This window comes from Myripristis murdjan, chromosome 18 (genome assembly GCF_902150065.1).
Source record: "Myripristis murdjan chromosome 18, fMyrMur1.1, whole genome shotgun sequence".
In the NCBI taxonomy this organism is placed as follows: domain Eukaryota; kingdom Metazoa; phylum Chordata; class Actinopteri; order Holocentriformes; family Holocentridae; genus Myripristis; species Myripristis murdjan.
The window spans coordinates 7,358,840-7,374,336 of NC_043997.1; the positions used below are offsets into that span (position 1 = coordinate 7,358,840).

General features: G+C 41.3%; 1 protein-coding gene and 2 non-coding genes across 3 annotated transcripts; all 3 read left to right on the plus strand.

The window, feature by feature from the left end:
- The first annotated feature begins 3,349 nt into the window (after positions 1–3,349).
- rps4x (ribosomal protein S4 X-linked) lies at positions 3,350–13,964 on the plus strand. Its single transcript, XM_030075548.1, has 7 exons — positions 3,350–3,429; positions 4,004–4,081; positions 5,247–5,427; positions 9,760–9,857; positions 10,972–11,143; positions 11,265–11,422; positions 13,809–13,964. Exons 1-7 carry the CDS (start codon positions 3,427–3,429, stop codon positions 13,908–13,910), a joined length of 792 nt encoding a protein of 263 aa, XP_029931408.1. The 5' UTR covers positions 3,350–3,426; the 3' UTR covers positions 13,911–13,964.
- Positions 7,253–7,328, plus strand: LOC115377256 (small nucleolar RNA SNORD61). Its single transcript, XR_003930001.1, has one exon. It is a non-coding gene; the product is annotated as a small nucleolar RNA SNORD61 (small nucleolar RNA).
- LOC115377255 (small nucleolar RNA SNORD61) lies at positions 11,647–11,717 on the plus strand. Its single transcript, XR_003930000.1, has one exon. It is a non-coding gene; the product is annotated as a small nucleolar RNA SNORD61 (small nucleolar RNA).
- Positions 13,965–15,497: the final 1,533 nt, after the last annotated feature.

Consider the following 15,497-nt stretch of genomic DNA (forward strand, 5'->3'; position numbering starts at 1 on the left):
ATTTGAGAATAGGAAAAAAAAAGAGAAATAAATAGGTCCCCAAATACTGCTGGCTACAAGCCATGTGGCTGAGCTTCTCCAAGTCTTTGTGTTATGAAATGGGTTGAATAAAATTTAGGTCAGTGGGTTGATGTATATTTTGCTGGAACTGCCTGCACCACTGATTTTGGAGTGTGTCTGTGGGAATTTGTGCCCGTTCATCTAGAAGAGCATTTGTGAGCTCAGACTCTGATGTTGGACCAGAGGGCCCGGCTCACAGTCTCTGTTCTAGTTGATCCCAAAGGTGTTGGATGGGGTTGAGGTCGGGGCTCTGTGCGGGCCGGTCCAGTTCTTCCACCCCAAACTCAGCCGGCCACGCCTTTATGGAGCTGCTCTGTGCACTGGGGCTCAGTCATGCTGGGACAGGAAAGGGCCTTCCTTCCCCAAACTGATCCCACAAAGCTGGAAGCAGAAAATTGTCCAAAATGTCTCAGTGAGCTGAAGCGTTAAGATTTCCCTTCAGTGGAGCTGAGGGGCCGAAGCCGAGCCCACAGAAACCAGCCCACAGCGTGACCCCTCCTCCAGTAAACTTTGGCGTCATGCTCGGTGATGTGAGGCTGGCGTGCGGCCGCTCGGCCATGAAGCTCCCGGCGCTCAGTTTCTGTTCTGATGTTGATGCCAGAGGAGGTTTGGAGCTCTGCAGGTCCTGAGGCGGCAGAGCGTCGGACGCTTTTACGCACTATGAGCCTCAGTGCTCGACGACCCCGCTCTGTAACTTTACATGGTGCTGCCCCCTGGTGGCCGAGTCGCTGTGGTTCCTAAACGCTTCCACTTTGCAATAATCCCACTTCCAGCTGATGGTGGAATATCTAGGAGGGAAGACACTTCACCAGCTGACTTGTTGCAGCGGTGGCATCCTATTACATCACTATTACAGCAGCACGCTGGAACTCAGTGAGCTCTTTAGAACCACGCGTTCTTTCACTAATGTTTGTACATCACCCAGCACCTTAACTGTGTATTTATTATCCATCACTCAGCACCTTAACTGTTTATTTATTATTTATTATCTGTATATTACAGCCTAAGTTAATATACACTCACACTGTTTTTCAGACTGGAGGGGAAGTGGATTCCTTAAGAGGCTGAATCAAGGCGGTTAGTTCCTTGTCCCAGTCCCGGGCGTTACAGGTTCTGCCACTTGGTTCTTAGTCTCCTGGTTTCATACTAACTCTCCTTATCTATACAATCTATACAATCATGCATATACTTCAGCGCCATCTGTATATTGTCATGCTCATTCCATATGTATATTTTCACATCTCGTATCTCCTTTCCTTAGGTCAGCCCTTATTGTATTTTTTGAGTCTTTAGTCTTTATAGTCTCTATTGTATATTTTTAGCCTTTATTCTTTTTTTAGTTAACTTTATTGTATGTTTCTACTGTTGCTGCTGGAACACCAGAATTTCCCTGGTTGGGATCAATAAAGTATATCTATCTATCTATCTATCTAAAGGCAGACTGCAGGGCTAGCTGCTGGAGTTTATACACCTGTGGCAACGGGACTGAATCAAACACCTGAACTCACTGATTAAGAGGTGTGGCCCAGTACTTTTGTCCATATGGTGTCTATAGTAAAGTGGGTCACCAGACAGAATAACAAACTGTGGGGCCGTTTTTATTAGTTATAAGACGTCTTGGAGAATGAAGGCCTGGGATTGGTTAGTGCAGCCCTGGGAGAGCAGGGAGAGATGTGTGTGTGTGCGTCACTGCTGTCCTCTGGCAGAGGAACAGAGACCCAGGAGGAGTTTTATCTGCCTCAGTATAAACAGAGACGGGCCCTGCCTGCCTGAGACTGCCTGGCATTTCCTGACCGAGACAGACAAACAGCAGATCTGAGGGATTAAAACACAACACTGTACATACAGAATGTAGCCTGTTAATCCCAGCACAGAAATTCATAATCTCATGCAGTGCACATCTGATGAATCGGAGGTGAATGGAGTTTAAAGTATAATGTTTAAAACAGGCTATTTAAAGCATATTCTCCCATTTAGATTAATTACAGAATCAGAAATCAGAATCAGAATCAGAAATACTTTTTTGGGTCAGATGCAGTTTGGTCAAATGTACTTAAGGATGAGTGAAATTATAAGAAATAGAAAATATAAAAAATATATAGATTAGAACTTTCTAAAAAAAAAAAAAAAAAAAGGTCTTTATGTAAAACTGTGTGCATTAATCCTTCAATAATATTACATCAATATATACAGAAATAAAAAATTGAGAATATGTAGAAAATATACCTATGTACACCAATGTGATGTTCTCCCTGTGATGTCATTTTTATTGATAAGAATGTGGAGTGCATATTTAATTATACACTGATTATACTTTTAATTACATGTCAAATTATAAAACTTTTAATTTTTGTCTTATTTAAGATCCAGTAGACCAAACAGTCCACAATTTGCTTGAAGTTTACTGGAAACACTTTGAACTGAATTTTTTATTTCTTTATTAATTGTTTTATATTATTTTATATTATTTTATTTTATTTTTTTTTTTTATTTTGCGCATGACTTTTCTACTTAGGAAAAAACACCACAAATATTAAACCTCTATTCACTCACATATATGTCCTATCCCATATATAGCAATCTGGTATCAGTTGTATCAATCAGTCAATCAATCAATCAATCAGACCTCATTTGTATAGCACTTCTTATACAAATACATGTAACACAAAGTGCTTCCCACAGTAAAGCAATAAAACAAAACAAACAAAATAACAAAAACAGTAAAGCAGGACTTGAGGAAATGCTATCATTAATCATATCCATTTTCAGTGAGGAAACACCAGAGGCAGGTTTAAGACCAATAAGAATTAGATAAAACGCAAAATAGCAAAATAAAAGTAGCAAAAAAACAATTTTGGTATGAAACTCGGGAAATAAATTAACAAAGAGCCAAACAAATAATTTAATAAGTCAATAAAAACGCTAAACAGTAGAAACTGTAGTCCTGCCTTTGTGAGAAAAGAATGCTCGTCTTGATAGTTATATAGTTATAAAGTTCCCATGCACACGGTTTTTTCTGTTTTTTTTTTGTTGCACATTGCTTTTTGCACACTGGGTTGTACTTAGGTTATTCTGTTGTACTCAGATCTTATTCTGTTATACTTAGATCTTATTCTTTATTTCTATTTTTTTATTTACTTAATTTGTAATCTGTGGATACTGCTGAAGAAATGTGAATTTCCTGCGGGATGAATAAAGTATCTACCTACCTACCTACCTAATAGAGAGTTGTAGTAACACCTTTATGGCGGTGGGCGGCAGAATTTCCTTTGCGCCTTTCCGTCAGTTCACCCTCGCGGTCTGCCGTAGTCGGTCTTATCATCGAGGACCGGAAGACGGGAGGTCCTTTCCCCCGCAGACTCCAACATGGTGAGCCGTATTTCTTCACGATTCCCGGCCGCTATCATCTTCAAACATCACTTTTTGCCTTTGCAGCACAACACAGTTACACATTACCGTCTAAAATGTCACTCCTTACGAGACGGTCGGTCTTTAAATTACCGACAGACGGTCGATTATAACTGTAAACTGGTGGTTTAAAAAAAATCCGGTCCCATGTAGCTCCTCAGTTAGCCGTGATGCGGCTAACGCGTCAAGCTAACGGCGAAAACCGAGGCGTTCCTGCTGGTAGAGCTAAAATATCTCATTCTAACAAGTGACTTTAACTAGCGTCTTCACATTTTAGAGCGCAACTTAATATAATAACACATAACGACAGAAATATAAGTGTTTCTTTACTCGTAGCCACATTCTAGCTAGGCCCCAGCCGGGCGGTGCTAACTCGCTTTCCGGTGACACGCTAGCATGTTAGCCAAACTGACCGTCTAGGCTTATTGGTGATGAAACCAGTAATATTTAGATCTTTTAACGTAAAGTTATTCATGTGTTAAGTTGAAGCTCGGTTGTCTGTGTTGTTGTTAACTGATGTATCCGGTTTCTGCAGGCCAGAGGACCGAAGAAGCACCTGAAGCGCGTCGCAGCGCCGAAGCACTGGATGCTTGACAAGCTCACCGGAGTTTTTGTAAGTGAAGATGCCGCCTGACTCTCCTCACACATGGGTTCAGATATCGTACGATTTAATGGTCATTCTGCTAAGTTTGGACGGAGGGTTGTGTAGTAGTCTAGTTGTATTAGGCTGAGGAAAACTGCTCCTCTGAAATGAATGAACATGCTGTTTGTGGCGTGCAGCGCTTCCATTAAATTGGCCTGTATTCATATCTAAAGTTGTTTGGCATCTGTTTAACCCTCATAAGGTATTCGGCACCCGTTTTCACAAAAAAAAAACAAACATATGTGTTGTTTATATTACTTGCAACTGGGATGAAGTAAAAATCTGCTGAGTATCTTAACAACAAAAGGTTTTATTATGTTGAATTAAAAGCCCCAATTTGCAACGGGTCCACCAGATCCAGCAGGACTCTCTGTGTAACAAAAATACGAATACCATATGAGGGTTAAGATGAATCTGACGTGTGTGAGACCAGTTAAGTCTGCAGATGACCTCATGTCAAGATTTATCAAAACAAGCATTATTAAATATTCTTTGCACCTCTGTGAAAGACTTTTTTTGCTCCTTGTGATGTGCATTTCTGCAATGTGACTGAGAATTTTCATGTCTTTAATACATCCAGGAGTGTGATTGGGGTATTAAAACACTGGGAATGGCTTGGAAAATAATTCCTTTGTAGTGTATGAAGTTTTGTCCTCAAGATGTGTCCCTGAGAAGGACTAGACGATATGGACAATAAAGAACTATCACAATAGTTTGGACCAAATATCTCTTGATATTGCAGGGATGGCCGTTGGGGCATTCATAAGATAGTTACATTTAAGAGATAGTTGCAGAATAATTACTAGTAATGTGGATGTGATGACCAAAAAGATGGAGATAAATAATAAAAGTGCTTCAACAAAAAAAAAATTCAGGAAACTGCATGTTTTGTGCAATGCTTCCTTTAAAGCCAGGAAAATGCATGATTTATTTTGATCATGATAGTACAATATCCAGCTTCATATCATATCAATAAAATCATAATTTTGCCCAGCCATATCCCTGAGCAAGCTCATACACAAGTATAAATCACTGGAAATCATCCCCTAGTTGTTGTGCACAGTGTTTTGAAGTGTAGAAAATGGACCGTGGCTTCTTTCTTGAAAATTTCCTGACTTTTGTCCGTCCACCTCAGGCTCCTCGCCCCTCCACCGGTCCCCACAAGCTGAGGGAGTGCCTGCCCCTCATCATCTTCCTGAGGAACCGTCTCAAGTACGCCCTGACTGGGGATGAGGTCAAGAAGATCTGCATGCAGAGGTTCATCAAGATCGATGGCAAGGTCCGCACCGACGTCACCTACCCCACCGGATTCATGGGTGAGTCGGACGCGGGGTGCGGGACGGGGAAGTGTTTTTGCTTCTCAATGGATCGTCATGTCGTGTCGGAGCTGCTGGGGTTTACTTCAGTCTAATCCTGGACCAGCTGCAGGTGGGCTGTTCTGCAGCTGACTGTGCACCAACTATATTTGGGGAACATGCACACCCAAGCTTGTTCAGAAGTGTTTATTCAAACTTGACTGCTTATTCTTTTTAATATAAATTTAGATGATGCCAAGTAATCAAAGCAAGGCTGAAATGCTAAAATAAACTGCAAGCAGGCTCCAAGCAGACAAGTTTTTTAGAAGTGAGAATGTAATCTGAAGCCACAAGAGGAGACAACCTCAGAGATAGTTTACTACAGGACAGAAAACACAAGTCAAGACCTTTGTGCTTGTCTAAAGTTACAGGATTTGGAGCCAAATGAGTCTTTTGTTTTTAATTTAGATTTAATTTAAACCTCCATAACATCACATCTTTTGAGTCTGGTTCAGACCAAAGAAAACACTTTAGATGTCAGTTTCCACAGATGTTGTCCAGCCCACGTGAAACAGCTGCTTCACTGTTTAAAGCAGTGAGCTGGATTTCAGTGAACAAACAGATTAGGCTGCTGTTATGCACATCGACAGGCGTTTAAGGCCTCTCTTGTAGCTTGTCGTTGAGTTTCTGGTAACATGAACACAGTTAGAAGGTGGTGCTACAATGAGAGCTGTGCTAATACTGCACTGTATCATCACCGGAGTAATGACGGGTGAGTGTGGACACAAATACTTAGGAGAATGTAATAGAGGTCATCCCAGGTCAGACTTAATTCTAATGTTCAGTAAGATGTGTCTGACCTCTCTAAGAAATGTCAGATATCGGCTTGTATTCACATTTTCTCCACATTTGCATCCACAGACAGCATTTCTTTGCAAATGTTGCTTTCTTGATAGTGAATTGATGGGATGGACCTGTTAAATGGATTGCACTGATAACGGTTATTTTATTTATTTATTTATTTTGGGTGACAATTCTATTCTTACAAACAGTTAAAAAGCATTTTTAAAATTTTAATTCTGACAAAATAGGCATGATTTTGTTTGACAACTGATGTTACCAGTTACATGGGATGAACATTAATTTGATAATTTAGCGTGATGCTGCTCACTCCGCGTGAGCGTTGTGATATTAATTGCAGTGATAGTAGCACCCAGTCGAAGGCCCAGTTATAGTTCAGCCCATATCACGAAACAGGCCGCAAACTTTTTCTTTCTCGTGTTCTTGATGGGGTCAGTGTCCCATCCTGAGAATAATTTAAATCACTCCTCCACCTCGGCCAATCAAAGCACGTGTACAGCAGGAAGCGCTTGCATTCAGAGATGAGCTAATGTCCAATAAGAAAAAAAAACTAATCACAAATTGGTATTTGTTCAAAATAATCAGCTTTTCATCCAGTAAAACTGCTGTTTGTTATGCCTAGTGTTACCTCGGTTTTGCAGCCGGCTCTCTATGCCACTGGTAGATAAACTGATAAATTAATGGAAACCCATTTTGACACTAATTTGTTAGTAGGCTTGCTTATTTTTTTTCTAATTTTTACCGTTTGACTGTGAGAATGGATGTGAAAGGTATGAATTTTTGAATTGTCGTTTATTACATTTTATAGTCACACACACACCTGTGCACACACAGGCCCTCAATATTACATCCTGATAGGCGGAGTTGACTAACTGGAACACGTAAAATTTTAGTTGAACACCCCTTTTTAGATGCATTAGACTTAATGGGTTGTGACTCTGTTGCGTCTGTTGCTATGCTCGTTCACTTGCTGGGGTAAAAAGGAGCCGTGATGACTGTTTGGTTTTGATCAGCAATGAGCTGAAACAATAAAACCGATTCCTCTAAGAAGTTCTGAGCTCCAGCCACAAAAGAGATTTCACCCCGTTCTGAAAAGTCTTGTCTGTCAGCTATTTTGAGGTCGGCTGTGTTGTTCTAGTCTGAAATGTGGCACCGGCCCACGTGACTCAAGGGAATGACATGTTCATTTGTAGTTGTGGCATTATTACACTGACAAATCTTTTTTTTTGTAACACTGATTAAGGAGAGTAAATTACTTGTGATGTGTATGTTTGCGGTTAAAGTCATAGAAACATTTGCCCACATGCAGTTTGAGGCAAGAGGCGACTGATTTTCAACCAGAGAGAGTTTACAAACCACTTTATTTCTGAGTTCTGCACATCGCAGCTGTTTTGGTTGTGGTTGATTTTGAAGCGAGCTTCTGCCTCAAAGTCCTGGAACAAAACATATTTCAAGCACCGTTTCTCCTCATTAGACGCCTTTTTTTCTCTTTTCCTCGCCCTTGTTTAAACACGTGACAAATTATCTGCCTTATTTATTGTCAGAATGATCAAGCAGCAGTGGATCCAGTGACGGCTTTGCCTCAAAACGCTGCCATCTCTGATTTCTGTTGGCTAGACGTGTCTGATGAGGATATTGGAGGAAGTAAATCAGTTTGATTCAAAGCAGCACCCACCCCATCCTCCAAGCCTTTTTTTTTTATTTTTGTAGCCATTTGGAAGAGGACTAGTGGTAATACAAGTTTATTTGGACGCGTGTCGCCCATATTGCAGAACAGATGGGGCAACATCAGCTGCCCCACTTCGCTGGATTAGACTTGTGGTCGGGAACCAAAAACCAAACACCGTCCTGTTTGTAAAGCCAACTTGGTCATCAACACTGTCGGCTGAAATTGGAGGAAATTAAGGGTAAAGAACACAGATCACTGCCTGCTTTTACATTGACATGAAGAGTGGATATCCCAAATTGTAGTCATCTCTATAATGATGTGTTTTCCAGCAGTATCAATTAAAAAATCATACTAGTAGACGAATGCAAAGGCAGTTTTTCCTGTAGGAATGATAATCATCTGTTTCTGCAATTGAACTCCTCTTCTGTAGTCTTTTTTTGTTTTTTCCTTTTGTAAATTTTTAGGCTTTATTTTTAGTTTTGGAAAACATTGTTCTACCACGCACAAACAAACATGGATTTTCTGTTAAGCCGGTGCTTCCTGCGGACTAAAAGCTCTTGGATACAGACACGTCCATCTTTCCAGTCTCGTGCAAATCTAATTAAAAGCACGTTTCTTGCACGTTTCTCTCATTTAAATCCACATCAGATGGTCAGGCGGTAGACATCGCGGGCAGATAAGGCCTTCCAGGCGACAGGAAACACTGTTGTTTTTTGCGGTCGTGCCCGCTGTAACGCCTCCTCCAGACCGCTCGCCCGGTCAGGTCCATCTCCACCTCCACGCCGGCCAGCAGCCTCACATGGAGGTGTGGCGTTTTAATTTCCAAAGCCAGGGGAAGCCTTCGCAGCAGGATGACAGCGGCCTTTTTATATACAAACACTGTAAACACTGGCCGCCTCTGCTCAGAGCAGCAGCGGACAATTCACAGGCTGTGCACAGCAAAAATCACTAAATGTGTACAAAACAACCCGACAAACATCATAAAACAGACGAAACAAGGACATCAGTGGACGATTCATGAAACCTGCAGTCGCATCAGCCAATCACAGGGCACAAAGGGCCAGCCTGAAACATCCTAATATTCAGATAATCTTTTGTTAGCTCGCTATCGGAATAAAATGTCAGTATTGCCAAAGATGTCTGCAGCCGAGGATCATTTTTAAATTGTCGACAAGAAGTCAGAGTGTCAGAAAGTTATGTAATGTGTCAGCAGCATGTCGAGTTGCTAAAACAGCTGAAGCGTGCAAGCAACTCTTGGTGCAGAATTGCAAAAATGTCATTTACAGTGTGATGTTACGGCGGTGCAGCAGCTCTGTCCTTTGAGACCTGAGTGTGTGTGTGTGTGTTTTTTGGATGCACTCCGTTATATCATGGTTTGATTCATGGGCCAATTAATTTAGGACATATACTCGTCCAACAGTGCTTCATCACTTTGAACATGTAACATAAACATTCAAAAGCAGAAATGTGCAGATAAAAACAGAAATGCGTATCAGCCAGTGACCGGGTTTGAAGTTTAACCTCCAGCCTGAACAAATGAGCTGCTCAGTGACCAACAGTCTGGTTTTACTCGGCGGCTGCCAGACTGAAACTGCAAATGAGCGGAGCTGTGTGTGTGTGTGTGAAGCCGTGAGGGGTGAAAACACCCGTTCACACACTTAGTCAGCCCTCCGCAGACAAAGGTTACAGCTTTGAAAAGTGTTGTTTACTCGCCGGCCAAGTTGTCTGACGGGGTAAACAGACTGAGAAGCTGCAGCCTCCGTCGAGATGTGATCAGTGTGTGGATGCTGAACAGTGTTTTTGTTTTGTTTTTCTGTTTCCAGATGTGATCAGCATTGAGAAGACCGGCGAGCACTTCCGTCTGATCTACGATGTGAAGGGACGTTTCACCGTCCACCGCATCACCGCCGAGGAGGCCAAGGTAAACCGCCGAGAAGTAGAAGCGAAGTTTTTGTTTCTTTGTAACTTGCACAAATTTATTTCCTTTTTAAAAGTTTGTGTCCTTATCGTAGCCCGAAGTACCACCTGACCCACATTTCAAGAACCGAGCACCAGCTTGAGTCTGTTTGAGGGTGATAATTAGTTAATTTTACTGCTAAAACAAGACAGACTTGGCTTTAGGGAAACTCCTGTGGTGTGAGATGAAGGCAAACTTTCTGACAGACTGGCAGTCGTGAGTTGTTGCCCAGTTTAAGAGGGAAAAATGCTGCAACTTAGAACTGAGTTTGTTGTCAGTGTTTTTAGGTGGTGTATGTCGGGGTGTGAATCTTGATTCAACTTTGATTTGAGTCGGTACTATTAGCAAAAAATTTTATATTGAGAATGCATCCAATGATGTAAAACGGTTCCTTCTGAAATGAGGGGAACAAATTAAAATTACTTTAAATCCTACAAAATGCCAAGTAATTTAATGAATCTCGTTAGGTGAACTTTGGGGGATCACCTCAATGATTAGATTGAAAGCTTTTTATGTCAGTTCAGGCTGGAGTCAGTGTGTTTCATCCAATTTATTTCTTTCACCAGGTCAATGCAGTGGAATTAGCAGAAGTTATAATTGTTGTACCCCCCCCCATTAACCAAATTAATATTATGCAGATGCGTTACAAGATTTGGATTTCTGGTGTAAAAGAAGCTTCTGCTCTTCAGATTTTTGGGCCTCAGCAAAGATAGATAGATAGGTATACTTTATTGATCCCAACCGGGGAAATTCTGGTGTTCCAGCAGCAACAGTAGAAACATACAATAAAGTTAAATAAAAAAGAATAAAGGCTAAATATATATGTAAAGACTATAAACTATTGACTATAAAGACTAAAAACTAAAATAAAATATACAGTAAGGGCTAAAAAAAAAACTAAAATATAAAATAAGGGCTAAAACACTAGAAATTTTCTCAATTATTGTCATTTTTAGTGTTTATATCTTTTACATTTGGTGTGATTTTAAATTATTTCATCTCTGATTTCCTTAAATGACACACTCGTTTGTTCGCTGAGCCTCTGTTAAAACCCACCTCCTCCTCCTCGTCTCTGCAGTACAAGCTGTGCAAGGTGAAGAAGATCATCATCGGCACCAAGGGCGTTCCCCACCTGGTGACCCACGACGCCCGCACCATCCGCTACCCCGACCCCCTGATCAAGGTCAACGACACGGTCCGCATCGACCTGGACACCGGCAAGATCACAGAGTTCATCAAGTTCGACACCGGTGGGTCTGGCAGCTGGCCTGGGACGAGACGATTGAAAACTGTATCTGAGGGTTAAAAAAAAATCTTTGGACTCACCTGCATGTTAAAGTCTGACCTGACGTCCGTCTCCTCTCTCTCCAGGTAACCTGTGCATGGTGACCGGCGGTGCCAACTTGGGGCGTATCGGCGTCATCACCAACAGGGAGCGTCACCCCGGCTCCTTTGATGTCGTGCACGTCAAGGACAGCACAGGCAACAGCTTCGCCACCAGGCTCTCCAACATCTTCGTCATCGGCAAGGTGAGCACATGTTGAAATTTTTTAAAACACACACACACACACAGCGTTTGAGTGTTTGAGCTCAAACTTGAATTCAAAACCTGTGTCGGGGCCAGTTGGAGCATAAAATTTCCATAAGACTCAAAGGAGAAATTGACCCAAAACAGGATATTTATTGTACTGAGCAGTTTGGACAGAGTTCTCCTGCAGCTGCAGACAAAAGGAAAGATGAGTTCAAGCGTGGAGCAATGATGACTCTGTGGTTTTGATCAGAAATGAAAACACACAACCAAGTCCTCTAAGAAGTTCTGAGCTCCTCGACCTGAGATCCTAAAGTGGCGGGTCGTTTTCTTAGGACACCGACCGTATGAGTACTGTATGGTACAGGCCAAAGAGACACTACATGAACACCAGAAGTGATAGGCAGGATGGCAGCAAGCAGGTGTTAACTGGCTCACCTGGGCAGAGGGGCAAGTAAAACTCATTTTGTTAAGTTTGCAGACGTGAACAAAGCAGACACGACTTTGAGCATCGAGAAGTCACTCTCTGAAAAGCCGATAACCTCAAACAGAGATTCAGACATGCAGCTCTACATTTTATTTAGTGGTGTCAAATTATCGCGTTAATTGAGATTAATTAATTACAGTCATATTTAGCGCGTTATGTTTTTTTAATCGAGTTAATCTAATTTTTAATCTCTAATTTTACTTTTTATAAAATCGGTTTGTAGGCGTTGGGCTTCCTGTGCTTAAGTTGTTGGGGGTGGAAAACAATGGTCAGTCACACCCTGAAGTGGACATTGATTGGAGGTCATTGTGTTTGTGCCGGCCTGTCACTGGCCCGGTGGCCTGACCGTCTCTTTTTTTTTTTTTTTTTTTAAACAGGTCGCCGGCCGGCTGGCCTCACCAGTCTGATCTTTTTTTAAGTCTTTTTTATTCAAACAAGATTTTGTCCATATAAATTTTTTTTTTTTTCCCAAAAAAGGGTCTTGAAAAAGAGGGGTCGTCCCCCCGACCTGCATCGGACTGATCTGCTACAATAATGTAATGAATTTAAAGGGAAATACCTCAAGTTTCAGGGCTTTTCTCAGCAATTTTAGGTGAGATTAAAAAAGAGATTAATTAGATCAATTAATTACAGATCATAATTAATTAATCTCTCAATTTTTTTAATCTCTTGACACCACTAATTTTATTCTTCGATTCTTCAATGCAAGGAGCCGGGCTGTTGGAAGGTGTAGATAGTTTAGATTTAAAAAAAAAAGAAAGTTCGTTTTTTTTTTCTGTGTTGCTTGACATTTATTTGGCCACTAGTTTGACCGTCCCGCTGATGCCGAGCTGTCAGCGGGACGGTCGGCTCTCTGCTGTGACATTTATTCGACTCGACCCTCTTGACCTTGGCGACGGCTCGGTGCTCGAATGCCGCCGGTCAAATAAATGTTGGCACAATTATGTCGAGCTGAGCCAGTTTTACCGTGACTTTCAGCTCGCTGCACTCTGAAACCTATCGATTTTTCTTTCCTTTCATACATTTGAAAGCTCAGGCTGCTTGTTCATCATCATCATCATGGGCAGTCATTCAGGAAAAGTGCAAACTGAACCTCCTAACAGCTAAAACATGAACTTGTCATTTAATACAGTGAAGCCGAGTGTGAATTACAATATGTCACATAAAGGAAAACGTCTGTGTCTATACTTTGTTTATGCGCACAACACTCCAGCTTTGTCGATCGGCTTGAGTTGTGAGAAGCCTAACTTTTTTTCCCGGCCTTCTGAAGGTCATGTTTATCCTCAGAGTTTCTGCTTCACGGGTTTCAAAAGAGCGAAGAACCTCCAAAAACACTAAAGTTTGAATTAGTCTGTAAAAACAAGCTGGGCCGCAGCAGTACCACTTTGAAATGTTGAGTTCAAGGCGACATATTGTCCGATACTGAATATTGATCAGTTGATTTAAACACTGAAGCCTGGACCTTTTTTTTTTTTTATAGTTTGGCGTTTGACTTTTTCCCGCGGTCAGAGAGAGGCAGGCTTGTGTGTGACAAATGCAGAAAGTAAAGACCATTTCCTGTTTTATATCTGACGTGCTACTCCGTTTTTGGTGTTAGATATTAGTCTTGGTTAAAAGCTCTGGGTCTGTTTTGGTATAAATGTCGATGCCACTGCTGGTGCATCCCTGAAAACACAATACTGCTGCTAAATGACGACACTGTTGCACTCGGGGTTGTCAGACTGTGATTTAATCAACATCAAAACTTAGAAACTCCTGTCAGGCAGCGCAGAGTCAGACTTGTGTGTTTTTGATTTGAACCGTGTTCCTCGTGCACCTGTTCCCGACCTGCACTTTTTCCTCATCAGCTTCATCTAATTGCTCCTCCTCCTCCTCCTCTTCTTCCTCCTCTTGTTTCCAGGGCAACAAGCCGTGGGTGTCCCTGCCCAGAGGAAAGGGAATCCGTCTGACCATCGCCGAGGAGAGAGACAAGAGGCTGGCCGCCAAGCAGGGCAGCAGCTAAACCGGCCACACAGACAACCCTGGTTTTCAAATAAACTGTTATTTACAAAACAGATCACTCGACTGTCTGAGCTTTTTTTTGTGTGTGTGTGTGTGTGTGTGTTCGCTCCTCACTGCACTTCCTGTGAGACAAATTAGCTCTTCAACTCACCATGAAACAACATTTTGAAAGCATCTTTTTATATCAGGTTACGTCTACCTCACGTCTTAGTGTTTTAACTCCGTCTTGATTTGCAAAGTCTTAATTTCAACGTTTTTTAAATCAAATTTCATTTATCTATAAATTTCTGTGTCAAAATTGGACAAGCTCTTTTGCATCAGGTCAACATTTCTTATGTTATAAAACTTGTTAGTCTACTGGAAACTCCCATGTGAACCCGGAAAATGTTATTCTATGAGCTTTTAGGATAAAAATGTCGTCTAAAGCCTTAACAGATAAGATTAAATTTAGTTGTAACTTCAGTACCTAGCATAATGAACTAATTCATTGATGTGAACTGGAAAAGGCAATTTTGCATCTGATCCAAGTAAGTCCATGTTTCTGACGTGAAAGTATGACTGTTTTTCCTATGATCTTTTATGATTTAAAATGTCAATCACCATTACCCATATGTCACCATTAATATAAATTCTGGGAAGTTGCGATTTTCTTTATTTTACCTGCTGATGGGATAATTACAGGCCGACTGATGATGCAAATCACCCAACATGCAACTCCTGCAGTGCAGTCAAGTTGAATTTCATCCACCTGGCCTATAGACGATATTTAAATCAAAAGTTCTTAGCAAGAACTTTGACTAAAAGCAGAAACAGCCGCCTCATGACTGCAATCTCATTTTCACATTCATTTAAATTATGCTAATGAGGAAAGGTTGCATGACTGAACCACAGTAACTGATGGATTTCTGGACACGGTTCACCCTTCTAAGTTAACTCGAAGCAAAATTATAGCTATTTCTAGTTTTTGGTGATTAATTACCTCATTATAGTAATTACACTGAAACTGCCCAACATGCAACGCCTAGCAATCAAGTCAAATTTCACTTTTTTAGGCCTATATATGACATTTTAATCACAGAAGTGCACAGGAGACACCAACACCGGGTCCAAGAAGCTTCCAGTCAGCTATCTGGAGCTGATAATAAATAATCATAATCTGTAATCCTGCCTCCACTGAACCTGCTGGGAGGATGACACCACACGCTTCATGCTCACCTGTCAGACCGAACCTGCAGAGACGACCCAGGAAAATCCTTGAACCTCACCTGACCCGAGCAACAAAGAGAGGCCGGCTTGGATTTATTACAGCAGCTGCAGTCGGACAAAAAATAACAGTTCATACACTCGACTAGTTAACATGTTTCTGACTAAAACTGACCTCTGACCTGCACTGAAAATATTTAGACTGACCCTTAAACTTCAATGCAGCGATGATTTGAATCAGATCTGTCCTAAAGTTGGTACTGTATTTGATGAAAATGTAAAAAAAAAAAAAAAAAAAAACGGGTTTATTGGCTGGAATTTTTATTTTTACCATCTAGTATCAAGTTATGAACCTTAATACAGTTATAATAATATATTTTATAAC

Coding starts and splice junctions, on each gene's coding strand:
- rps4x (XM_030075548.1), top strand. Junction 4,082..5,246: donor ACAAGCTCACCGGAGTTTTT/GTAAGTGAAGAT, acceptor CGTCCACCTCAG/GCTCCTCGCCCCTCCACCGG. Junction 11,423..13,808: donor ACATCTTCGTCATCGGCAAG/GTGAGCACATGT, acceptor TCTTGTTTCCAG/GGCAACAAGCCGTGGGTGTC.